Genomic DNA, 27,635 nt, shown 5'->3' with positions numbered 1-27,635 from the left:
TACTCTCCTAACACCCCAAAAAAGGGGAAAACTTTTGTTACCTTCCCACAATCAACACTACGTTGTATTTACTTTCCCTGACAAAATATTTTTAGCAGAAAAAAGATAACTTCTTCACATAATTAAGACCATGAATAAGAAAGTGCAGATTTTCCACAATAGAACATGAGCATAATTAATCTTATAAACTACGTAGTTTACAGAGACAAATCTTATTCGTAACCTACAACAACACAAAGGCATTTAAACCAGGTAACTGATCCCTGACAACTATAACTATTTTCAGACAAGCCTTCCGTTGAAGCAAATAAGGTCTAGGAAATCTATCTTAAGAAACTAAACATGAAATCAGCCCAGAACAAGTAGCATCAGCAACATATATCCATTCTGCAGCTCGATTTCCAGGTTGCTTATGCAACAGGTGGACATTTATCTGCATCCTGCGACGTATCGACATCGGCGGGGGGCATGAATTGCCACATGGGAAAGCTGGGGTAGCCGACGACAGGAACCATGAGCTTGTGTCCGGCAGCCTGCCCTTGGGCTGGGAAGAGGCTTGGAACCAGCGGTGGCTGAGGTACAAAGCTCGGTCTTGCATTCAAGAGCTTTACTTGCTGCTCCAAACTCTCCTTCTCTGCCTTCAGCTTCTGCTTCTCCTCGCGAAGCTCATTCTTCTCGGCCTGCAGAGAAAGTAACTTTTGATAAACTCAACGGTGGAGGAGTTGGTCAGAAGACCTAAAGTTCTAACAGGCAAAAGCAACTTAAATAATCATAACCAAGTAATGAATTGAGCAAAGAATAGTGGTACAGCCCGAATTGAGGAATTGGCTTAACACTTGTGCCCTAGATGCCCTTGTCATCTTATAAGAAAATCTACATGCTACAAACTGAAACATATGTAATTTTATGAATTTCTGCCATATCAAAGAGATCTCACAGTAAATATTTCTACAAAGAATGTTTTATAATTTGAAATAGATAACTAAAATGTTGTTCAAACTGCCATAATTACATTTGGTATATTACTATTTTACAGAAGTACTACATGTTTCGGTTGTGTTGCACTCCCTGATTTTGCTAATCTATATTATATTCATATCAGGACTCTAAGATACTAATTGATTTCAGAAAGAAAAACAGAACAATCATAAAACATATCCTATTACTACTAAAAGTTGGTAAGCAAGCCTGATTAGCTGCTCCTTTCTTCACTAGGAGAGTCCAAAGAAATGGTCAATCCACTCCCATTCCAGCAAGAATTGAGCCTTTCAATTCTCCAAAACCGTGGTGTTGTGGTGCAATTGTGAACCATGTAGGGTTTAGGATCTGACTCATATCTGAAGTTATGAACAAGATGCATCCTAGATTCAACAGCCCTGTGAACTCTAAAATATCACTACTTCTAGAACTCAAACTTTGAATCAGATCTATAGAAACAGCAGAATCCAAAGCAATTCATGAGCCCCTAGATGATATTCATGAGAACGAATCTGCTGAACCCCTAGATGATATTCATGAGCCAAACCAATTCATTGAGACAAAAAGAAAAGAATCCAAAAGGAGAAGTTTACATAAAAGAAAATAGATCAAGGTGAAGAATTGTATCTGCTAAAGAAGGACAATTTGGGGACTTCACAATTCACCAATCTACAAAGAATAATGGTCCAAGAGATTATTAAGATTTTTATATAAAGGTTGATGCAACAATGGGCCCCTACATTCATATAAAAGAGGTGAGACAACATATCAGCATTGCTCTAGGACCTACCTAGCCTAGTTTGACAGAAAACAGGGTACAACCAAGAAAAATTGATTGATGTGGTCCTAGGTAAGAGGATATACAGTATTTAATACGAAAACCATACTTTTATAATAGAATACATAAATAAAAACATGAAGTGTCTCCATCATAGTATGTTCACAAGAAAACTTGATGGCAAAAAAAAAAAAACACTCCAGTGAATTGGAGGACAGACATAGTATAACAGCAGAGGATGCAAGATTACTAAAGAATAAAAAACAAGATGATGAAAAACAATGACCAAAGTGGAAGAGAGGCAGGTGGTGAAAGAGACTAATATAAGATGGAGCCGAAGGAAAAAAAAGCAGATGACAATGAGTAGATGATAATGAGAGCGAATGAGGACGACAAGAGTAAATGGTGATGAGAGGGAAGATCGGATCAATGACAAAGATGAATAAAGAGAGAGGACCGGAGTAGAGTACCAAAATTTTCTCTCACAAAAAAACTGGAATAATCTCAAAACATATCAAACGGATGATCACAACAAAGGGCATTTTAGTCATATGGATCAAAAGCAGTCCAATTAATAAACCAGACTGACCACAGGTCTAATTTCCAGTTGTTCAGACAGACTGATCCAGTCTAAGTTCTGTACCTATAGAACAAAACAGCAGTCGGGGGAAAAATGAATTCACCAGTAGTTAGATATGAAATGCTTGAACAATAGCTAGCAAAATCATTAGATAAAACCGAAAATGACCTTGAGTGACTTAACATTTCATTGAAGATCATATTTATTACAATCCAAATTAGTAATCTAGGAAACAACTTACAAGGAAACAAGATAAATAAACAAGTCTTAATCATCCCAACACAAATAATATTATATCAGTAGGCTAGGAATGCTATCTAGTAGAAGAATATGTCTGGATAACAACCAAGACGGGGGAAACAAAAGGTGGGAAGGGTCAAGTTTCCCCCAGAAATGTTCATTTGTTGTGTAAACAATGTTCCTCCAGGTGTTTCATAAAGGAGTCCAAGAAAGATCACTCATTGCAATTTTTCAAGCACAGCAAAAATGTGGAGAAAACAGTCAATAGAAACTTAGAACTTAGAAGTGCAATATGAGAAGTTAGAACATAAAAATTCAAAGGCACAAGAGACTGACATTAGAGCTGGAAAAAACAAATGGTAAATGAAATTGATTCTGGAAGAGTCAAACAATTGTCAACTTTGGCAAAGAGTACTATCTTCAATATTGGCTTCAAAGGAATCAGCCACATGTGAAGAACATGGCACAGCAATCATAAATCTGATGGCATATAGTACCAGTCACTCAGGAATTCCACACCATTCCCTACATGTAGCTTCTTACTGTCATAAGTAATTGCTAAAACAGTGGTCTCAATCTCAAATTAATAAAATCAATGCTGCAGTAACTATTTCTGAGCCATGACATTTTATTCAACACTACTAAAATGGAAAACATAATTTAACTGCTATCCTAACATGAAAATTTATGATTATTAACATTCAATCATAATTAATATATAATTACAATCAATAAAATAAAATAAATATCAAAGACTACTAATTAAACAAAACAGAAGATTACTAATTGAACAACTTAAACATTATTTTGATTTCAAAGTCATACAAGAAAGAAGATGAAAATGAGTACAGACAGCACACACACACACACAAATATGGCATAAGTGTAACATGAAAGGACCGCTTGCCTTCAGTTCTTTTATCTTTTCCTGGAGACTTTCATTTGAATCTTTTAGCTTCTGTGCTTCGTTTCGTAACTGAATCACCACACGAGCAGCGTCACTTAAAATAGCTGCTTTGTCTGTCTTTGGTGGATTCCCAGGATCAAGGAGAGAGCTGAGTTCCATGAACCTAAAATTGAGAAAATGTGAAAACCCTGAAGGCATGCAAGAAGGATGATAATCCACAACATAAGCAATAACCATGTGATAATGAATTAATTTACCTATCATTTAACTTTTCCCTTCTCATCTTCTCCCTACAAGCTTTAGAGGCAGGTCTACTGCAGGATTCTGATCTGACACTGCAACGCATAGATGCTTTGCAATTACAAAGTTGATACACACTGATGTACATAAAGTAATGTACTAAAATTCCCTAGTATCATGCTCAAAAGGACTCGAACCGTTTTGCAGAGCCGGGTTCCTTGAGTCCATCAGAATTTACAAACGGGCTATCAATATCCACACTGCCATAGAGAACACATACGTATGAAATTGGAATATCAGAAACAAGATGGAACAGAATAGAACAAAAATTGCATCTAAAATATGTGTTCCAGTGTGGCAAGAGGATGCAACACAATGGTAACAATTAAAAGCAGAACAAATGCAAGGTTCAGTAAAAAGATAGCAGCAGGTACAGAATTCTTGCAAGTCATGGACATGGAACAGCAAATCTTAACATCGGCGGTATGGAATAATTTATTAACACAAAATATATCAGAAAATCCCAAAACTATTGAATAATTTATTAATTTAAAATTCAATAATAGGTACATACAAGTTTTGACTTCAAATCCCGACAGAGCATAATGATGGGAGATGCAATTAGCCTACAGAATCTGTTATTAGAAAATAAAAAAAATACAAAGCAGAACTTTGGCTAAACCACAAATAAGCAGAGGGATATAAAGCAGTGCACAGGACAACAGGGAACAGTCAGGCCATGCCAAGACAAATGGAAACATCAACTCCTAACCAACGATTTAAAAAGGCGCTCGGGCACTCGCCTAGGCGCTCGGGCGAGGCGAGGCCTGAGCGCCTCGTTAAATTTCCAGGCGGCACGCTTCAAAGAGGCGCCGCCTGGGTGCTCGCCCGAGCCCAGGCGCTGGGCGCTTCGGGCGAGCGCCTGGGTTAAACCAAGCGACCGAACCAGGATTTTAGGTCTGGTTCGGTCTCCGGTGGTTAGTTGGTTCAATCGAACCAACTAAAACCGATATCAGATTTCGCTGCCCAACCCTAACCCTCGTTGTCGTTGCTGCTCCCGATCCCGCTGCTAGCCGTTGTTGCTGCTCGCAACAGCTACCGTTGTCACCGCTGTCGGTGCTCGTCGCTCCTGCTCTCGCTCCTACTACCGCTGTCGCTGCTCACCACTATCGCTGTTGTTGCCGCTATCGCTGCTCCCGCTGCCGCTGCCTCCTTACACTCCTGCTACCGCTGCTGCTGCCTCCTTACACTCCCGCTGCCGCTGCCGCTGCCGCTTCCTCTTTTCTCAGTCAGCACCCCCTTACACTCTTCCTTCTTCTCCTTCTGTATATCGTTAACAGTATACAGTATACTAATAATAGTATTTGTATTTATTAGATTAATAATATATTATTTTAATTTTAATACTATTAATTTTCTTAATTTAATAAAATATTTTTATTTAAAATTTTAAATAATTATATTTATTAATTATATTATATATTTTTATATTTTAGCGTCTCGCTTCGTTCGGGCGAGCGCCTAGCGCCTCGGGCGTTTTTGGACCTTAGCGTCTTTTGGCGCCTGGCACTTTTTAAATCACTGCTCCTACCACACCCCAAAGAAAAAAGAAGACAAAAGTATCAGATGGCAACATGTCTATCGTCACTGTCCAATTGTTAGCAGCATCTTGTATGTTGATGTTGCCTTGTCAGTGCAGGAGTTTGCCTGGTTTATATGGATGAGCAGATTGTCAATATAATTTTGCATCAACATCATGTTGTTGAGCGCCTTGATCAGAATATAGGAGATGTCACAAAGCTTAACTCATCAAGGGAGAAACAGGCGGTAAAAGAGCAATTGCATATGGTGGTCACTGTAGAAGTTTTTAGAAGCAGTAACCAAAGATGTCCCTAAAATAAACAGTTACAGATGACATGCCCTAATCAACTCTAGTATAGTTCGAGAAAGAGAAGTCTCCACAAGAGACTAGAGAGAGAAAAGAGTACTGCTAGAAAATAGAGAGCGTTGTCTAAAAAGATGCTCCACCTTTCTATAAAACTTGTTCTACTTTTCTATAATATAATAGAATAAGAAGTCTACCCAAGGAGGTTCGCAATGCCCTTATATAAAACTTGTTCTAACTTTCTCCTAGTTATAATAGACTAATAGTAGAAAGAGAATAAAAATCTGTGCAACAGAAGCTAATCTCCCCGCTTTGGTATGATCAAACAGTCAAGGTTAGACTTCTAATTTGGTCAGACTTTTGTTTGGCTGTGTTAGACTTCAGCCTTCATCTGGGTCCTACAATGACACTGAGCAGCACGTTGAGACAATCTAGGGTTCATTTCCCTTGTCTTGTGCCCAGTGAGATACCAGAAATCCCTGAACAAGTGTTAGTCTTCAGCCTTCATCTGGATCCTATAATGACACTGGGCAGCACATTGAGACGATTTAAGGTTTAGTTCCCTTGTCTTGTACCTAGTGAGGTACCAAAAAATCACTGAATGTTTACAGAAATCAGGAAATTCCAATCTCTTGTTCACATAAGGATAGGCCTCACCAGATGGCCACCGGGCCTTGGTGACTGACACCCAGTGCTGCAGCTGTTACTCATCCTCATCTGCTGCTGCTCCTCTAGCTGAGTCAGTACATGCCTGAGTTCATTTATTTGACTCAATTGTATCATAACAGCTTACTCTTATTTCTAGTTTTCTACTGCAGTAACTGATGCATAACTATGTTCTCAAAATTATCAAATGTGAAGAAATGACAACCTATATAGACTCCAGCTCCATAATAGAGGTTTAAGGCATGATCTGCCTTTTTCAAGTTGAGTATTTGTCACTAAGGCATATGAGAACCATCCAACTAAAAAATTTCTGTTTGGACCAAACAAAACGAAATTCTCTCTCCTGCACCAGGCCTTTCCAATAAGCAGAAAGTGCCAGTCCAATCATGATTCAACAGGATGAGAGCCTTTTAAAGATAATATCCTATATGTTCTATAATTAAAAATATTCATTGGTTCATGTGTCTGATCTATTTATTTGCACAACAAGGTTTTGTTGATAAGCAAATAAAACAATCGTAAGGATAATATTCTATATGCAATTATGAGACATCCCAACAAACATCTTTAAAAAAAAAAAAAGGTTCGCTCCATGAATCTACCACAAACCTAGAACTTAATAGTCGTCCACTTCATTATGCAGTCTGATGACCTTATGTATTGGATAATCACATCTCTCCACGTATTAGCTCACTGATATGTTCTTCTCTTAGATAGGAACACATGATGCAGGACAAGAGTTAACAGTGAGAAGAATCGCTGATAAGCATAAAGTACATAATTTTCTCCAACCAGACCAAGTAACCTAAATTACCAACTCATATAAAGCACCAGGCGTTTCCTAGACAATTGAAATCAAATGGATTATCAATCTACAATGCCTTAAAAACCAAAACTAAGCTGTAAATTTATCTGATACAATATCAAGTTGCTGATGCAAATATATACTTTGCTTCACAATTTTCTATACAGACGATGAGGGAAATATTAAGATCCTATTAAAGCAGCATATTATCCCAGAAAACACTAAGAAAAACAGGTACCATTATACCAACTGGTACATATCATCAAACTTGTTCTCGATCATGCCAACAGTACAAATAAGTCTAAGCAGTATAGCAGGTGAGATCATCCATGACCATGAACAAGTTATTAAAAGTCTTCTTCCATACAATTGTAAACCCTAACAAACAACTACAGATGGTTTGTCCCCTAGATCATACATGTTTATCATAATATATATAAAAGAGCATCAACCAAGATGCATCAATAGCAGCACCAAGCATTAGATCAAGGACCACCCTATCTAAACGAACAAGGGAAACAAAAGATATAAGAATCACATCTTCCAAAGGCTAACAAGCGAGATCTGGGTTCCATCCAACACGCAGAGCGATCGGGACAGTGTAAGAACCAAAAAACCCCAAGTCTCCGACTCGAATTACCTAACACCGGAAGAGGTGTTGAAGCCCTGAGGGGGCCAGCAGAGCCCGCCAACATCGTTCGCCGCGAAATCGCCCCCCGCGTGGGGGATGTCATCGATCAGGGAGCAATCCAGGAACCAATTGGGGTTCTCGGAGGATCCCATTCTCCGATCCGTCACCGGAAACCTAGATTTCTCCGGCAGGGCACAGGGACACGATTCCGGCGACGATCCGCCGTTGCGCAAAGATGGCTTCCCTTTTTTCTCCTTTAATTAGTCGCTTGGTCGTCTTGAAGGGCGAGAAGATAGGGTTCGAATTTTAAAGCAGAGACCGAATCACAAAGCATGACGTGGCAATAATACTTGGGCCGAGCCTAATCCAGTAGGATTTGTGGAACTGGGTTGGATGATCTGAATCATATTTTTTTGATATTTTTATGATATGAACTTCGATAGCGTTGGCAAATAACATAGAAATATGTGCTCTTTGTTTCGTTAACGGGAGTGAAACAAGAAGCTAATTTTTGTGAGGAGCTCACCTTTTCTCATCCACGTACTAAAATGTCACTCACAAATAAATCTAAAAATAATATTTAATCTTCTCGTTAATCCACTCCAAACATCACAAGAAAATGGACAGTTAAAAAAAATAGTGATTTCGATAATCCAACTCAATCCCACAAATAACAGGACGGAAAGATTCGATAAAAAAAAGTTTCTGATTGATAGGAAGAATAGCATCGATCAATTATCAGCCACAACCTTTACTTGGTACTCAATTGAAAGAAAAGATTAAGATTATCTTCAATTTATCTACCCATATGGACAAAGATTTAAGATAAGTGATAGTTATAGGTGATAGGGGAGTCATCATAGAGTCAACGGGAACACAGACTGTGACGCCAGCCATTCCCTGGTTGGACAATCGAAGTGACTCCCCTCAGGGAGTAATGGCGACAAGACTGGGGCTGACGCCACCTGTCCCAGATGACATCATCACGCCTCAGCACCTGGTCAAACGAGCCAGAACGTCGACCGAGGCACATTAAACATTCTGCCCAGGCTCGGTCTCACACGCCACGCCAGCACCAGTGTCAGACGCTACCTGCTCCTGCAAGGGGGCACATCAGGCACAGTAAGCTTCCCTATAAATACCCTCGCATGCTAAGAGGAAAAGGGGGGGAACGAACTCACACACAACACTCGTAGGGAGGCATCTCTTCCTCGAAAACCCCCTCCACATCGCTAACTTGGCCGTCGGAGGGGTCGGGCCTGGCTCCCGGCCCGACCTTTGTGCAGGTGCCAGATGAGGTCGACTCTTCCCGGCGCTGTGGCGGAGCTTTCTCCCGACCTGACCTGCCGACCCGACGTCCCGACCCGACGTCCCGACCCGAACCACCGTGCTCGCCCGCCGGGAGACCCCGAGGGACGCCGCCCGAGATCACCGCCTTCAGAGATTCAGCGGGCTCGAAGAGCGCCCCCCACGGAGACCACCGCCTTCCGGACCCGAACCAAGCCGCGACGGCCCCGAGGCCACGGCTTAAACAGGTGCAGACCGCATCAATAGGCTCTCTCCCATAAAATATTTAACACTTTTATAACTAAGCATAAAAGCTCATCTCCACCCTTTCCGCACAAGGGAGCATTGACCTAGGCATAGACATTGATGAGATATTGGCATCTATTCAAAAACCCATATCTCTCACCCCTAAGGATGGCCTCGAGCTACTTGCTTGTCTCTATTGAAATGTTATTAAATTTCACTTGTATCATCCTGTATCTGCATCATGCCCATTCTAATCGTCCTGTATCTACATCTACGTCGATAAGAGGTGAGATATCTACGTCTGCCTTGTGTCGCTCTACATCTGTGTCAATGGGACGTAGGGCTTTTACCTCACTTCTCATCAACATATATGCAAAGTGGTGCCAATGTTAATACAGGATGATGCAAAGCAACTATCATCCTCGTCCTTTGTCTCCTCTCCCTTTGTATCACCTTCCATCGTCGCTCTTCCTCCTCTTTCCCCCACAAGAAGCAGGTCCCTCAAGCTCCACCTTTAGGATTCTACCTTGCCCATTTCCAAGGATATCTTCGAGATCCACCAACATCATCAAATCGCCATCATTGTCATGATCGTCGCCTCGCCTCGATCGTTGAAGTTCGGATCGACATTGATAAGGCTGACCACTGTATCGTTTTCGTCAACTACCACCATAACAACTACCCATGAACCTCAACGATATCGCTATCTGCCATCACCATAATAGTTGATTAAAAAAATTTAATTAGGATATAATAAAAAAATATAATTGAGATATTAAAATTATCTTTTTATTTATCATTTTTATATTAATCATATATGCATTGTCTCTTCCGCTGATCAAGTCAATCATGTTAAGATAAATAAAATTAAATATTTTATTTTAATAATTATAATAATTTTAATATAGAATTTTTAAATCTAGCATCAACGATCAGATTGTTAAAGATTAACTACAGGAGTCCCTTATTTAAAAGCAAAGCCCGCCTCTCTCCGAACGCTATCAAAAGCACGATAGTGGTAGCCAAATCTCTACTTCTCCGATTCCCAAGTCTTGAGTACGTCATCGCCATGGTCGGTCGGGGGAAGTCGATCGGCTCAGCCGCGGCAAAGAAGTCCATGTCGAGAAGCAGCAACGCCGGCCTCCAGTTTCCCGTCGGCCGGATCGCCCGTTTTCTCGCTGCCGTACTGTCACGGACAAACTTTGAAACAGGATGTTTGATGTAATGCTTATATCTATCCGTGTCTGTTGGCATGTTCATGGCTTGTACAAAATGTAGAGGGGCGGCCGAAGGCTTAATAGTCCCACTTTAGTTGGGTTGGTGGCCTCTTTAGGCTTGTAAATAAAGGTTGTGTCATGTGGACACGTGCGAGAGCTTTTCGGTCTGTAATGGACCATTTTACCCTTTGTTGTGCCACTGTTCAGAGCTTGTAAAGTCTGTTTGTAATTTGCATTGTCTATGAAGTGTTTTTTCGGACATGTTTGCTTGTGGATCCTGATTGAGGCGTTCTCTTTAACCCGTTCTCTCTTTTGTTGGTCCCAAGGGACAATGGGAGTCTTCGGGGAGGCTGACCTTTGCGGACGGACACGCAAGGGTGCCGCACGACTTAGGCAAAACCAGCTAAGTCCGTGTCATATGGTATCAGAGCGGGACAAGCACTCATAGAAACACTTAGCATGCAAACGTGGGGGACCTAGCGGGACTGCGTTGAGGGCAGTCAGCACACGCGCGACCGTTTGAGGGAAAACGGGCATGGAGATGTAGGGAAAAGAGTCGCTCAGAGGAGCGGGCATCTGAGATTGGCATTCAGAGGAATGGCCAACCCTTCGCGCAAGAGGCACCACGAGAACAAGCAAGCTTGGAAGAATTTTGAGCGCACAAAGGTTGGGATGGCTGAGTTTGAGCTACGGCTCAACGTTGACAACTATACTTGATGGTGCTCTAGGCAAGCGAGGCGCTTGGCAAGAATGAGACCATCCAAGGTGCAATGAGTTGCTCAACGACCAAAAGAGTTATGCAAAGCTCACAGAGGTGAGGGGAATTGCTAACTCGAAGAATTTGGTACTCATGCATGGGCTTGTATGCGGACGATGGAATGTTCGTGGCCATCCCAAGGCGACCGAAACTCGGCGCCATGGAGCATTGAAACTTTCTCTTCGGCATGTGAAGGATACGTCCATAGGAGGTTGAAGTGTGCAATGAGTTCAGCATGTTGCTAGGCCTTGAGGGGTGCAGCGGGGGCTGTATTGACGGGGAGTCACAATCTAGCAAAGTGCGTTTGCAGGAGGCAGAACAATGCACAGTTTGTTCAGCAGATCGGAGTAGTCCAAGGGGATGGTGATCTCCGAAACGAAGAGAGATGTTGCTCCAATGTGATAGTTATCCAGGAGGGGTAAGTCCCGACTCTCCAGAGGGAGAATCATGTGAGACGGACCTCACAAGTTGAGGAGGAGTACCTCAACAAACAACAACTCCACGAAGCTCGATGGATTGAGCAAGCGGCGAGGAGTCGTCGCATGATCTCGCTCGAGAGAATGCATTGGTGGATGCATTGCGAGATCAAGTGGGGGAGCGACCTGAAGCAACTTAAATGAAGGCACACTTGGAGTCGATGTGGAGATCGGACTTAAGGGAGGGCTGACCCGTGGAATGGTGGGCGTGAGGGCCACCATCGACTCAATGCAGAAACGAGGAGCGGAGCAACTTGGGTGTAACTTGGCGAAGTACCCAAGCCGCATGAAGGGAGCCAGCATAGAAGTTGGAACATGGAGCAGAGGCACAGTGCTTTCCTTAGATAGAGGTCAAGGACATGAACTCTTGCAGAGGCAAGAGTAGGATCATGTTGTTCCATGGGTCTTTCATTCTGACGAAGCGGACTCATCTTGCATGGTGCCAAAGACGAAGGGAGCTTCGGGGCACATGCACCTTATCTCGGAGGAGCATTTGAGGGAGGAACTAAGGCGACTCAATTTGCGGAGGCGAAGTTGGGTTAAGAAGGCCTTAGCACGGGGCAAGAGGACGCAGAGGCGGGTGCTCTTAAAGAATATGCCACAGTGTTGCCATTCAAGTTGCCGTGAAGGAAGCGGTGCGTAACGGAGATTGTGCTGGTAGGGGCAGAGGTCCAGGATCCAGGCAATGGTGCACAAATTACAGTGAAGTCAGTGGACTTCAGGAGCTACTAGGCGACGGACTGTCTTAGAGCGGTGCTTCATCTAGGTGTGACCCAAGAGTGGGAGGATGAAGGTCGATTGTCGATTGCCAAAGGAGCGAACAAAATCGAAGGTGGAGGAGACCCTGCGATGTATTGGCAGAGGCCACACATGGAGGGTTCACAATTCGAGTTTATTCCACAAGGATCAGAATGCAATGGAGATGTCACCAGGAGGCGACATGGTGCAGCGGATCGTGGTGGAACAGTTCGTGGCAATGCGATAAACACAACCTAGTCCCGTGAGGGATGAGATCATATGGAGGTATGATCGGGAGCTACTGGGAGCTCCGCTTTGGTGAACAACACGACGGCAAGAAGGGCTATGGATTCAAGGAGTGAAGGATATGGTACCGCAGAGGCGGGTCTTCCGGGCGTGCACCGAATTTTGCATCGGATTAAAACCTTGGTCATCAGCATATGGGGGCTGGGTTCCACCAAGGGAAAAGTTTGAACGCAAGTACCAGTGAGTCCCATGGGAGGGACTTGATCATGCAGAGGTATGATCGAAGCAGTTGGAGAGTTGGACTGCTCTAGAGCTCATATTCGCTTAAGGGAGCCCGATAAGTCAGAGGACAAGGTCGAGTAAGCGAACGTTGCTACCAAGGAAGCTAAGGAGAACAGAATTGGTGCAAACCCTACAACGCGATGGCAGAGGCCATGCATGGGAGTTGCAGTCTGTCTTTCCATCGACCAAACAGACTGCTTGGAGAACACAGAGGTGTTGAAGCAGGGGGTCGAAAGGGGCGAGGAAGCGACGACGAGTCCAGAGGGACTTAGCTACCCAAAATCAAGCATCAGTTAGAATGGAGGTGGACTCAGAGGAGTGCCACGGAAACATATCTACTGATCGTGAAGAAAAGGGATGCAGATGCGAGGCGACGGATAGTAGTGCCATGGGCATGACAGCGCCATGGTACCGCAGAGGCGGGACTTCCGTAAAAGTCATTGATCCCTTGCTCTCACGGAGGGAGAGCGTTTGGTCGTGAAAGGGGCCGAGGAGGTGGAGCATGCAGAGGCAATCTCCAAGTACCGAGACAAGGCTGAAGGGCAGAGGCCAAGAAACTTCGTAAGACCGGTGTCAACAAGTTTCTCATCAAGATAGCCGTAAGTGAAGGACTTCGGGTCATGCAAGAGTGCACGACCAAGGAACGAAGCAAGCAGTACGCGGTGCTGTACCTTTGCTACTCAGTGGAGTAGGCGGCAGGATTGATGGAGAAGACGGTACAATCCCAGAGGTGACCTCATCATCTATCAGAGAATTACTCCAAGTTGGGGTGAAAACTTCCCGCATTCCAGAAGTTCGATGGCATTGAGAAGGTGAATCACAGTAGCTAACTCAACGCAAGGAGTGCAAACACTTCAAGTGCTTCAGAAGTGGGAGCAAAGAGCAGGCGAAGGCAAGTAACCAGCTCGATGCATGAAATACAACCTCGAGGAGGCGGGCGAAGTCAAGTAACCTTTGCCTTCTCAACTCTCAAGAGAATGGGCGAAACCGAGTACCCCAGTTCTCCTATCTATCCAGCAGAGGAGCTCTGCACAAGTTCAAAGACCCTTCGAAGATAATGGAAGACAATAGTTGTCAAATCCTCACCAACGGTGATCAGTGCTACTGAGAGTAGATTGTCCGCTTCATTTCCCAACGAAATGCCAATCGAAAGTGAAAGTGATGCGAACCTACTTGGATGTGACAACTAACTGAAAGAAGAGTCAATGAGCAGATTTTGTGGAGGAATGACCCAAAACTTTAGAAGTTTGCGAGGCGATGCTCGTTAAAGCTCCAACAAGCATCTACCCAGTTCAAGCAGCATGTGGAAATTTTGAGAAACTGGCGCAGTAAGAATGGTCTTTTCCTTCATTTGGTAGATCCGCAGGAATCAACGAGGATCAACACAACTCAGCCAACCCCACACCAGAGTCAGAGTCATTGGTGAATTGAAGCAGCATGGCGGATCAAAGTTCGACTACTAAAAAAAAAAAACAGCAGCGGAGAGCAGTTGGGAGCCAGGAGGCGCATTGCAACTAGAGCAGAAGATTGAAGACTCAGCAAAGGTGAAGAGTTGCAGTGTTCACAAAGGCTTCGACGAGGACGTCGAAGGGATAAGTGGGGGAGAATGTCACGGACAAACTTTGAAACAGGATGTTTGATGTAATGCTTATATCTGTCCGTGTCTGTTGGCATGTTCATGCCTTGTACAAAATGTAGAGGGGCGGCCGAAGGCTTAATAGTCCCACTTTAGTTGGGTTGGTGGCCTCTTTAGGCTTGTAAATAAAGGTTGTGTCATGTGGACACGTGCAAGAGCTCTTCGGTCTGTAATGGACCATTTTACCCTTTGTTGTGCCACTGTTCAGAGCTTGTAAAGTCTGTTTGTAATTTGCATTGTCTATGAAGTGTTTTTTCGGACATGTTTGTTTGTGGATCCCGATTGAGGCGTTCTCTTTAACCCGTTCTCTCTTTTGTTGGTCCCAAGGGACAATGGGAGTCTTCGGGGAGGCTGACCTTTGCGGACGGACACGCAAGGGTGCCGCATGACTTAGGCAAAACCAGCTAAGTCCGTGTCAGTACGCCGAGCGCGTTGGCGCTCCCTTCTATCTCGCTGCCGTACTTGAATACCATGCCGCTGAGGTGCGTGGATCCCCTCCCTTTCTCGAAATGTTCCCTTACGATTGTATGCTCTCCCCCGTTCGACAAGGGTCTTTTTTGTTGATTTGTTGAGTGTAATCTGTGTTCGATTCTTCTTGCGATATATTCTCTGTGTCTCCTCTTCAATTTGGGGGATCTTTTCTTGAAATCCGTGGTTTGTGTTGTTTATGCAAAATCTAGGATTTAAGATCCTTTATTTTTTTTTCATGCGTGTGAAATTTGGGTTCTTCGGCGGTTTCCAGCAATATATTCCCGGGTTTGGTTGCAATTTCCCTTCAGGATTTGTAGTTTTTGGATCTGGATTAGTCTTGCAATTAATTCTCTTGATTTCCTTCTTTCCAGCTTTAGTTTTTCGTGTTATTTTTGCTGTCGTTTGGTTTGGTGTGGCTCATTCTCTGCTTTGTGATTAGGTTTTGGAGCTAGCTGGGAATGCGGCGAAGGACAAAAAACACTTGAAAATTAGTTATAAGATTTTCTGAGTTTTTTAAGGATATAAAAAAAGTTTTTGAAGATTAGAGTTACACTGTTTTTATACTCTATTTAAAAATAATATTAACTTCATTCAAAAAGAATGTAACTCACATTCCATATTTTTAAAAGATTCTTAAATTTTCAGAGAACATTGTAAACACTTACAATGCCTGTATGACCATTTTTTTTTTCTATTTTTGAACCATTAAAATAGACAAAAATTATATCAACCCTTTAAAAGTACGAAATTATGGTTTTTATTAATTTACCCAATTTAAGCTGAATTTGCCTTAACTTTAGGATTAAAAACCACTTAAATATTATTGTAAAATATTTTTTTGTGAGATTTTAAGGATATTAAAATATACTACATACAAGTGGAATATTAGTTGTATGCCGTAATCAAAGTCAAAATGGTATTCCTATTCTGCCCTATAAAACAACTAGGAAGTTTTTGTTATTTGGAAGGATTCCAGAAAGAAAACTATTCGTGGAGTTATTTACTAATCCTTTTTACCTTTTTGATTTCTCCTAAACATAATCATGAACAATGAATTATGAATTTTTTATCTATTATTCTTTCTCATTTGTTAGCCATCTCAGAACACTTGCTTTATGTGAGGATAAGTAAGATAAATACTGTTTAAAAAATAATACAAAAACATGGATACATGAAAATTCTCTAAAATCAATAAATTGCTGCAATGTTCAAGAACAACAATATTTGTAACAGAAGACATGGGTCATCCCATATCAGAAAGGTGACCAATTTATCTACTGTACATCTTGTACATATTGAGACACTGAACCTTTGTGTTGCTTGTTAGGAAAGAGAAGAAATGCCAAAATTTTGGCAAGACAATACCTGTGGCAATCAAAATCTTTGTTTCATCTCATAACAAGGAATCTCATTGACACTTTCATATTTTTCGATATAGAACATACAAGTGAAGCAAATGAACAAGCACTTACAACCCAATTGAAAACACTGAAACAACCGAGAGAGTCTAGGGAGGATCAGTGTACACAAACTTATCAAAACAAATAAGAAGTCAATGGAGAATCTGGTCCTATGGGATCACAAAGTCAAACTTTGAGTTGTTGTGTTAAATATAACAAATTCATAGATAGGAGCTAATATTTGGGCAAAAAATGTCTAACTTAAGGCTTTTTAGGCAGTTTTTTCAGGAACAACACCAATGGCTACTTTTGACATGGACAGTTTAAGGACATATTCTTTTCTTTTATAGGAGTGCTTTGATTGGTATTTGCTAGAATTGGATGGTGAGTTCCTCAAGTCTCCTCCCCTTCAAACCTTTAAATTAGTTTTGCTGCACAAGTTCATGTATAGCTTTCTCCCCCTCTTCCTCTATTCTTCTTCTGCTCATTATAATCTTTCTCCATGATCAGGAGATGTGTCAAACTTCATCAGATTATCTTCCCAACATCATACCCTGAAATGATCAGGAGTTGTGTCAAGACCTCACTCAGGCTCTTGACCCAAAGGAATCACCACAGCAATGCATCTTCGTTTGCGTGGGAAAAACCTTGTTCCGGGTGGATCAAGTTGAACTTTGACGGAGCTTCCAAGTGCAAATTCAGCAAAGCCAGCATAGGTGGTGTGTGCCGGGACCACGAAGGGCTGTTCATGCTGGGATATGCTGAATGCATTGGGGGGGCGACGAGCTCCGTTGCAGAGTTAGCTGCTTGCAAACGAGGCCTTGAGCTGGCCTTGCAGAACGGGTGGCACAGTATCTGGGTTGAAGGTGATGCAAAGACGGTGGTGGATGTTTTCATGAACGAGGTGAGATTGAAGTCCAAGGAAGATCTAAGAATTGTGAGAGAGATTAGGGTGTTGATTCCCCAGCTGAATGACTTCAGTGTATCCCATATATACAGGCAAGGGAACAGAGTTGCTCATGAGTTTGCCAAGCTGGGATACCGATATCAAAAGCCACAAATTTGGCACGACATTCCCCCCAATGAAGTACAGCGACTTCTTCGCCATGATGCTGAAGCTAAAGCTATTATTCTTAAGAAGTAGATTTCTCTAAAGATGCATCCTGCATTTCAGTAAGATGTGTCTTGAGTCAAACTCGGTCGGGACCATCACATTAGAGATTGAATACTAATGTAAAACAAAAGTAACTTAAAAGCTTAAGCTGTTAAGCTATGGGTGAAACTTTAATCATTTAGCTTTTTCAACCCTTAGCAATATATGGCTGTGATTTAATTTTCTTTCAATCTTCATCTTATACATAAATATTTTCCTAACATCTACTTGTTCATGTGTGAATTCATCTATTTTCCCTTTATCCATAAGTTTTAAGTCAATTATGATTTGACATATTATCTGGCTCACTTTTTTATTTTACTCATTTCTTTTATCAATCTTGGGTCAGATGAGTTTGAGCCAAACTAGGTCAAGACTACCATTTATGAGATCGGATACTAATGAGAACAATGGGCTATTAAGTTATAACTCAAATATAACAAAATATTACCCATTTTTTCAAATCCTTAGAAATGTGAAACTATTATTGAGTCTTTATCTAATCTTTATCTCACATATGAATATTTTTCTAATAGTATATTACCTAGTTGAAGAGGATCCAATGCCTTCAAGAGAATCCTGCTTCCAAAGAGTTTACCTGAGATTTTGAACGTAGTTAAAATCAAACAAAACTTACAAGGGGTAATTCAATGGATTTTCAAGCACTTATGCAACCTCTATTGCATTGTGCTTTAGTAGATTAGATTTCGAATGCTACTACTCAAACACCTCAATGCCATAGATCTTCCAATCATATCTGTCTACAAGTGTGTATGGGAAGGTATTGAAAAGTTCCATGTGCAAGAAATCTCACCTACCATCATGATCATCATGATCATTGGAAAACAAAGATGAAATTAAACGCATCCTAAATGCTTCTTGGGTATCACAAGCTATTACTCTAATCGAACACTCTGTCCCACACCAGCAAATCAGCATACCAGTCTTCTTACATATCCCAGATGATTGTAGGTTTTGCTCCCTGAGCAGAAAGGATATCAACCATGTGTTTCTAATGTGGCTTTTCCTTACAGATACAGAGATCCATTTTCGATGTTTCTAATACATTTGATGAACCTGCTAACTTCAGTTCCTTTTGGAATAACGGGATAAGAAGACATTTTATCAAGAATCATCAATTTGTTAAGATATAAATCAATATATTATGTTTCATCTAATGATTTAAACTTTTAAATGAAATGCTTTGACTCTCACGTGCTTTGTTTGAGTCAGTCTACCACCCTTATGTGAGGATGAGCATTAAGAATATAGCTCATAAAATCATGTCTCAAATACTGGATTAAATTTTTAGATGAAACAACAAATGTAGCTTAAGAGGCTTGAGAAAAAGAAAAAGATGAATCGTTCCTAACCTGGCAAGTAAGTGAGAAGGAAGTCTTGACATGCTCTCTTTTCCATGTTCACATGATAGATCCAAAGAGCTCCCTCTTCTTCTTCTGTTCAATGTGGTTTCTCTATTTTGCAATCGGCAAATTGCTTTCACCACGCTCCACTTTCCAATATATTCAGTAGATTGCTATCCTGTCCTTCAAGAAAAAGTATCAACTGCTAAGAACTGAAACCAGATCTCATTACTCTTTTTTTTTTTGGTAGAAAAACTAGAAATATTTACTTTGTTCAAAAACCATAACTTTGCATGTAGAATTCCCTCATCTGCTTCCAACTTTCTTCCACCAGGATAAGAGACATGCTGCTAAAAAGTACTCGTGCACATCCATTAGTCCCACTTATGAATGCAACCTAGTCCCTTTGTTTAATGCACAAGGAGAGGCATGTTACCTGGTCTTCATCACTGAGAAATTGCACAAAGATCATGGACATGCCAGGACACCATATCTGCTTCCACTCGCCAACAAACTACCTTTATCTTGGGTTAGTAATTTGAGTCAAATGGTTCGATCCTCCTAGGTCATGGCAGTCTTAGCTGCATTTCCTCAAACAAATGAAGTGCTGCATTTCTTCAAACAACTTGAAGCCCAACTCCGCCTGACCACACACGCGACAGACACATGTATAAATGAAGTGCTGCATTTCCTCGAACGACTTCAAGTCCAACCCCACCTGACCACACACGACATACATATATCTCATTGAGGTGCCACATTTCCTCGAACACCTTCAAGGGCAACCCCACCTGACCACACGGCATAAATATTAAGGTGCCTCGTTTCCTCGAACACCTTCAAGCCCAACTCTCACTCGTCCACACATGGCGCACATTTTTATCAATGAAGCGCCGCATTTCCTCGAACAACTTCAAGCCCAACGCCACCTGACCACAGACGGCATACATATTTATCGATGCAGTGCCGCAAGCATATCAATCGAGAGTCCTGGAAAACACAGTCATCTTGATGCCGTTGCTCCTCGCGCGGCCATGGCAGCGCTTCCCCTGCCCCAAGGGCCCTCCACAGCACGAGGTTGCGCCCCACGCTGCCGCCCAGAAACATTCGGTTACTTCCCTGAGTGGGTAAATGACGGCACTTTGACTTTACAAGTCAACCGGCTCCACCAGGCCATTAATGAGGCCACAACCCTCGCCGACTTCGGTCACTCTCCGGTCCTCTTACCAGACCTTATGACATCATCATACATGGCATTAATAATACTAATAATATTAATAATGTACATTATATCGTTATGGAACAGAAATCGTTACAAATCTATCATGCAAAAGCTTCTTGCCGATAAAGAATTTCTATTCAGTCAGAATAATTTTTGTGGTTTGGATTTTGATCATTCATATCATATAAAATATTACATTATTTTTAAATTTTCATAATAATTATTCTCAATACATAAAGATCAATTTTTAGTAATTTGAATTTAGGTCAATGCAACCTAATTTTAATAAATTATTTTTAAAAATAAATTGTCACATAATACTGAATAAAATACTGAAACACAGGGGTAAGTCAAGGAGCGGTGATTGGATGTGGCTGACCAATAACTATGCCGTGCCACCTCACCCATCCACCCACCGACTCTCTCTCTCTCTCTCTCAAAAGAAGGTTCCCGGACTCCAAAGCAGACCATTGAGCTTACGGAGGCCAGCGCAGTGGCTTCTTTTACGTGCCCTCGGTAGCGCGATTCATACCGCAGCGATCTGGTCCCCCGCCGGCGATTGAGAAGGTGCAGGACTCTGGTAGCCGATCTGGGAGGTGTTCGCCATGGCGTTAGCCGAAGTCAAGGCGGGGACGGAGGGGAAGGGGTGGGGGATTTGCCGGCTGCCTTTCTTCGGCGGCGGGGGCGGAGGTGATGGAGGATCGTCGTCCAACTCTTCGTCGACGTTCATTTTGACGCATAACCACCATTACCGATCGTCGGGGCAGGGCCAGACGGGGCAGGTGGAGGGAGGGGCCGCAGCGGCGCAGGCCGGAAGGCGCAGCTCCGGCGCCACCTCGGTCTCGTCGGTTGCCAGGTCGCTGCTGCCCACCAGACGCCGCCTTCGGCTCGATCCGCCCACCAAGCTCTACTTCCCTTGTGAGTGCTTGCTCTCGTAACTATTTTATGGGTTCTTGTTGTCGGATTTTTCAATCTTTTTTCGTTAGATCTCGTTTGAAGCTTAGAAAGGAGTGATCTTTTTCTCTTTTTTATTGGGTGTTCGCGGATCTCGAGACTTTTTGGGGGCTGAATTGGCCAAAAATTGTGGCTTTTGCTTCTGATTTGGGCTCTTCTTTCTCGTAAAAGTACTTCTTTTGGTGGCTACTGTTTAAATTTAGGTAATAAAAGGTGGATTAACTTCTAAATTTGTAGATTTGTTCTTTCGATCCATTATCTCAGATGCGAGTTATGGAGACTCAAAGCACCCTAACTTTGGGTCTCTTTCTATGGATCGTAATCCAATTTAGACATATTACACCATTACATTCTGTAGTTTTACAGCAAAGTTGTTTTCTTTTTCTCTCCTGGGAAACCAATTTCTGATTGTTATAGCCATTTGCTAATTCGATACTTTCTTATGATCTGTTGTTATAATATTAATTGCTGTAATATTAGTCTTCCTTTTCTGTCTCTCGTTAACCTTGGTTGTTGTTACAGAATGATTCAGTTGCTTAGGTTTGAGTTTTGACGTTTGCTTCTTTCCCCTAAAACTTTATGCCTGATTACCTGATAAAAGGTTCTTTAATGTGTTCAAGTAAAGAGGTTGTAGTATGGTTTTCTACCGTTGGATATTAGTCAATAAGGTTGCTCCTTTTTTCTTGTCTGTGTTATGCTTTTGAGTATTGTTTTTTTTCCTTATGTTATTCTAATGTCTTCTTGTTTAGCCAACAAAAACTGTGATGGTCTAATGAAATTAAATATAGCTTCTGCTTCTAGTTTGAGAATTCTTTTTGAGAAGCTGCCTGTCAGAGAATATATGCCGGGGTGTTCTGTGATTAACCTTCTAGTTTATATGGTTTCTTTGTTGAAGATGAACCTGGAAAACAGGTGCGAAGTGCAGTCAGGATTAAGAACACCAGCAAGTCGCATGTGGCATTTAAGGTGTGTGCGATCTTTCATCTTATTCTAGCTATTACCTGTTTTCTGACTTATTTCTTAGTAGTAATACACAGTCTTCAGCTTAATATATGTTCTTTGTAATAATTAATTCTTCTAAAATATTTTTTATGTTTTTCATCGAGCATGATGTTTCTGTTTGAAATATCAACTAAAGTTACAATGGCCTACTTTTTTCCATGTTCTTTTACTTTTTCTAAAATATTCTTGGGCAAATTTTGATTATTCTAAGTGGATTTAGTTTCAAACAACTGCACCAAAGAGCTGTTTCATGCGTCCTCCTGGAGGTATACTCTCCCCAGGGGAGAGTATCATTGCTACTGGTAATTTTTTTTCCTCCTTATGTTATTCTTAAATGATTTCTCTAACGGATGCAATAATCAGCTCATATCGAGGATGTACTTTTTAAAAAAAACTTCCACCCCGGTGGCAGTTTTCAAGTTTGTTGAGCAACCAGAGAATAATGAAAAGCCAATGGATCAAAAGAGCAAGGTTAAGTTCAAGATTGTTAGCTTGAAGGTGAATGGTCCTATGGAATATGTACCAGAGCTAGTAAGTCTATTTTTATCTCTTCCTTTCAGCTTGATTCCATATGTCTGTTTCTCTATGGCTGAGCTTGTGTTCCATTTTGCCAAAACTTGAAATTTTAGTTTAATCTAAATCAACTCATCACTAAATATGAAAGTTTGGCTGGTTTTAACTGGATATGGCTTAATCCATTTTGGGTCTCATTTCACCAGTCTATTAAAAGTTTAATACAGAATATCTTTTTCTAGAGCAACTCTTCCAGAGGATTCTACCATTCAATTTTTTTTTCCACTGTTGCTTCAAATGCATGGTTATGTTGAAATAAAGAAAAAAAAAAGCATCCATGGTTATGTTGAAATTCTATGCTCTTCCACACCATTGAGGATATCTCTACTAACTTATTAGCTATTTTAGTTTTCTAGTGATTCACTATGTTTGGAGCCCCTTCTAGTTATCTAACAAATTCATATTTCAGAAAACCTTGGTGTAACATGGAAAAATAAATGTGAACAATGTGAAGTAATGCAATTATTTAAGTGCACAGATATGTGATAAACTTATGGACTTTATATTACAAACTTTATCATGAGAAATATCATCTACCTATTTCATAAGTGAATAGTGTGTTCAATTTGAGTATATTTTTTATATTTTCATTTTTTATCACACAGGTGTATAGAACACAGAACTATTTGTCCATCCAAAAGTTCTTTTTGTTTCAGAATTCTGTTGAGTATGTTGAAAATGCTATGAGAGTACCAGAGCTTCTCAAAAGTGCTCGATGAGAATGATGCTTTGTAATAGGCATCTTCAGTCAGTTTCTTAACTTAATGTCATGTGAAGCTATTGCTGTTATATACCTGTTCAACAGTTTGATGAGCAGAAAGATCAGGTTGCAGTAGAGCAAATTCTGAGGGTTGTCTTCCTGGACCCAGATCACCCCTGCCCTGTAAGCCAATTGCACACACAGTAATTGTTCTTATCATGGACTAGTAGATGACTTGTGGTGTAAATTGCAATATACTTTTTTGAAGCAAATGGAGAAGCTGAAGAGGCAACTGGCTGAGGCTGAGGCCGCGCTGGAGGCACGCAAGAAGCTCCCTGAAGACACAGGTCCTCGGATTGTTGGAGAAGGACTGGTTATTGATGAATGGGTAATACTCTTTTTCCTTGCTATTTGGCTTCTATGCATTTTCTTCTTTCGAATGAGCATTTTTTCCAGTTCCCTTCCTTGTTTATTTTCAGAAAGAAAGAAGAGAACGATATCTTGCTCAGCAGCAGCAGGTGGAAGGGGTTGATTCAGTTTGAAGTATGATTCCTTTTGTCAATGTAGCTCTTGTATCTTCTTTTGCTTGTGTTGTATTGTATGATCTGTTTTGTTTAAGAGAAAGAACATGTCATTTGTCCCCCTATAATGTTTAAGACTGAGGAGGGTGAAATAATGGAGTTCACATATCATGATCTCTTTTGGATTTGGAAATATTGTACTTGAATGAGGATATCATGCCGTTGTAAATAATGGTATTATTAATCTTGTCAACAAATAAAAGATAAGTTGAATGGCAAGGTCCAAGAATTTTCTCGTCTTTGTTCCTTTAGGTTCTCAAATATGACCAGTGACTTGAGGTTTATGTTTGGCACCTTTTTATGTGAATCTTGTCTGCACAATTTACTGCCAAACAAGGTTATTAACTCATGTTTCACCTTTATGTACCTTATCTTGTAGGTGTTGGCCAAAGAAATTAGTCTGACAACTTATCAGTGGGAGCTATTCTGGCTGCTATATCAGATTAGTAGAATTGTAATTGCTGAATGATTGGCTAACATCATGAACGGGAGCTATTCTGGCTGCTGTATCAGATTAGCTGAATTGTAATTGCTGAATTATAGGCTAACATCATGAACCAAGGATACAAAACCATTGTAGGGAAACCATTGTTCTTTTGGCACACAACAAATTATCTTCATGCCGTGAGAGTTGGAATAAGTTCCTCCTCAAAAGAACAGTAAGATCCATTGAATTATTTATCGAAAATGGATTGCATCTTGAATCCCTGAACTATTATTCTAACTCTCTAGATGGGCATCTTCATTGCACCTGTGTGAAGATGTGATTTAAAGAGGATAAACATCAATTGCATAGTTTTGAGTAGGAACTAACCTAGTGTTCCTCACCCATGTTAGTGCCCTGTAAATTAATCACATGATGACATATGTGACTTGATACATAGTCTTTTTACTTATTATTATTATTATTATTTGATATTTTATCACTTTATATTGTTTGTTATTTTAATATATTGTGATGGTCATGGATTTGTGCAATGAGAATCAATGAGATCACGATAATGAGACCGATTCGTCTTTAAACACAGATACTAAATAATCCCGGTCATAAGTTACTCGAGAAGGACATCGAGATAACCGGACAGATTAGTATGCTATATATTTGTCCATATGATAAATGTAGTTGGTATCATAGTTGCTCATGTGGGGACATTAGGGATACAATTCATTGGAGAATGAGTTCATTGATTGATTCGCTTATGGAATGTTGGATGGTTGATAATACCTCATTGTCAGACAGTGATTCCGTAGTTCCAGTGATGTATCTGGTCCTTAGACTTGAGACACCAAGAATGTCCTATATGAGTACACCACTCTTTAATACCAGACTTATATATTTGGAAGTTCCAAATATAGTATAATCAGTTATCATGAGTGACAACTAACCTTACGAGGGTTATTGAGTGTCGATAGAGGATCATCCGCTCTCGGTGTCATGAGAGGAATATCTTATGTGTTCTTGCTTAGGCAAATCCCTAGCCAAGGTTATTCGGATTGAGAGAGAAAGAGTTCTTCGGGAGAATCCGATTTGAGGGAGATTTAAATAGAAACTGTATGAGTCTAACAATACCATATCTAGTATACGATATTTGAGATATTAGATATATGAGGGACTATAGGTATAGAGTAACTAAGAACAGATAGGTCAAATGGATTGGATTCCTTTGTATTGTCTAGGGATTACGACGTAGTGGCATAGTACGTTCGCAGTCGATGAGTCGAGTGAATTATTATGGAGATAATTCATTGAGCTAGAAGGAGTTCTGATAAGTATGACTCACGATCAGCTCGATATTGGAACTAGAGGGTCACACACATATGGTAGGCGTTGTGATGAGTAGAGGTTCTGATATGAGATATCCGTCGGAGCTCCTATCTTATTGAATATCTAATAAGCCCTTGAATTATTGGATCCTATGGATGAAATTTAATAAGAGCCAATGAGAGATTATTGGATAGAGATCCACTAATCTAAGAGGCTTGGATAGTTAAATGGAGATCCAATACCCAATAGGGTAGGATCCATTAGGGTCAAGTTGACAATGAACTTCTATAAATAGGAAGGAATCAATGGTTTATAGGCTAGAGCCTTTTTGGGTTGCCTCTCCTATTCTCCTCCCCTCTCCTTCTTAGATAGTAAGCTTGGTGTTTTGAGGAGCATCATCGCAACCTTACTGTGTGGATCATCGCTAGAGATGAGGACGCTTGACCTCCTTCACCCTCTCTTAGAGATCTGTTGGGATTAAGAGATATACGATCTCCTTAGGTAATACAATCTTTTATATATGTAATTTTAAGTTTCGTGGTTTTTGCGTACCAATCTTCATACGACGACGAACACATCTTTTGAGAAATTAAGGATTTTATTTTTTATGTTCTTCCGCTGTGCATGTGATGTCGCTGCCTAGATTTCCCTACAATGGTATCAGAGCCAAGTTGTTTGTGCGATAAATTGGTTTTGAACTACGTGTATTGTGTTTTAGGAAGACTTTTGTCGTCAAAATTGTTGACGTAAAAGGTGAGAGAGGGCAGCAACTGTTGCTGCCCTTGTAGGTTGGCCAATGGCTGCTTGCAGCCTTTGGTCGAGGCCTGGCCACTTGCGTATAGGTGGTCAGTGGGCAGCAACCGGCCACTTGCGGCCAACAGCCTACAGCCCGCAGGTAGGCAACCGCACAGGAGACTTGCCTACAAGGGCAGGCAACCGCACGAGCGCCTGCCTGTAACGGCGGGCAGCACTCGAAGCGCCGTGTGGCAGCTGCGCTTGTATGTCACGGACTTAGCTGGTTTTGCCTAAGTCGTGCGGCACCCTTGCGTGTCCGTCTGCAAAGGTCAGCCTCCCCGAAGCCTCCCATTGTCCCTTAGGACCAACAAAAGAGAGAACGGGCTACAGAGAACACCTCAATCAGGATCCATAAGCAAACATCTCCGAAAAACACTTCATAGACAATGCAAATTACAAACAGACTTTACAAGCTCTGAATAGTGGCACAACAAAGGGTAAAATGGTCCATTACAGATCAAAAATCTCTCGCACGTGTCCACATGACACAACCTTTATTTACAAGCCTAAAGAGGCCACCAACCCAACTAAAATGGGACTATTAAGCCTTCGGTCGCCCCTTTACATGCTGTACAAGGCATGAACATGCCAAAAGACACGGACATACATAAGCATTACATCAAACACCTTATTTAGAAGTTTGTCCGTGACATTCTCCCCCACTTATTCCTTCGACGTCCTCGTTGAAGCCTTTGTCGACACTGCAACTCCTCGCCTTTGCTGAGTCTTCAATCTTCTGCTCCAACTGCAATGCGCCTCTTGGCTCCTTGCTGCTCTCCGCTGCTGTTTTTGAGTAGTCGAACCTTTGATCTACCATGCTGCTTCAACTCACCAATGACTCTGACTCTGGTGTGGGGTTGGCTGAGTTGTGTTGATCCTTGTTGATTCTTGCGGATCCCCCAGATGAAGGAAAAGACCATCCTTACTGCGCCAGTCTCTCAAAAATTCCTCATGCTGCTTGAACTGGGTGGATGCTTGTTGGAGCTTTAACGAGCATCGCATCGCAACCTTCTGAAGTTTTGGGTCCTTCCTCCACAAAATCTGCTCATTGACTCTTCTT

General features: G+C 41.4%; 2 protein-coding genes across 5 annotated transcripts; one reads left to right on the top strand and one right to left on the bottom strand.

The window, feature by feature from the left end:
* Positions 1 to 149: 149 nt before the first annotated feature.
* LOC103971382 (transcription factor ILR3) lies at positions 150 to 7,978 on the bottom strand. Its single transcript, XM_009385388.3, has 5 exons — positions 7,720 to 7,978; positions 3,921 to 3,983; positions 3,741 to 3,818; positions 3,484 to 3,646; positions 150 to 680 (listed from the first exon to the last, which is right to left on the bottom strand). Exons 1-5 carry the CDS (start codon positions 7,860 to 7,862, stop codon positions 411 to 413), a joined length of 717 nt encoding a protein of 238 aa, XP_009383663.1. The 5' UTR covers positions 7,863 to 7,978; the 3' UTR covers positions 150 to 410.
* A 12,655-nt stretch (positions 7,979 to 20,633) lies between these two features.
* LOC103971383 (vesicle-associated protein 4-2) lies at positions 20,634 to 24,622 on the top strand. 4 transcript variants are annotated; one of them, XM_065173236.1, is made up of 8 exons: positions 20,641 to 21,123; positions 22,055 to 22,125; positions 22,382 to 22,463; positions 22,574 to 22,692; positions 23,540 to 23,617; positions 23,703 to 23,822; positions 23,914 to 23,977; positions 24,395 to 24,622. In XM_065173236.1, exons 1-7 carry the CDS (start codon positions 20,811 to 20,813, stop codon positions 23,974 to 23,976), a joined length of 846 nt encoding a protein of 281 aa, XP_065029308.1. In that variant the 5' UTR covers positions 20,641 to 20,810; the 3' UTR covers position 23,977; positions 24,395 to 24,622. The 4 variants fall into 4 exon arrangements, with proteins under 4 accessions (XP_065029310.1, XP_065029309.1, XP_065029308.1 ...); XM_065173235.1 differs by lacking the exon at positions 24,395 to 24,622 and having other exon boundaries at positions 20,642 to 21,123; positions 23,914 to 24,123; XM_065173237.1 differs by lacking the exons at positions 22,382 to 22,463; positions 24,395 to 24,622 and having other exon boundaries at positions 20,639 to 21,123; positions 22,525 to 22,692; positions 23,914 to 24,123.
* The last annotated feature ends 3,013 nt before the right edge of the window (positions 24,623 to 27,635 follow it).

This window comes from Musa acuminata, chromosome BXJ3-11, assembly GCF_036884655.1.
Source record: "Musa acuminata AAA Group cultivar baxijiao chromosome BXJ3-11, Cavendish_Baxijiao_AAA, whole genome shotgun sequence".
Classification (NCBI taxonomy): Eukaryota; Viridiplantae; Streptophyta; class Magnoliopsida; order Zingiberales; family Musaceae; genus Musa; species Musa acuminata.
The sequence above is the reverse complement of the archived record's forward strand: the minus strand, read 5'-3'. Positions and strand labels throughout refer to the sequence as shown.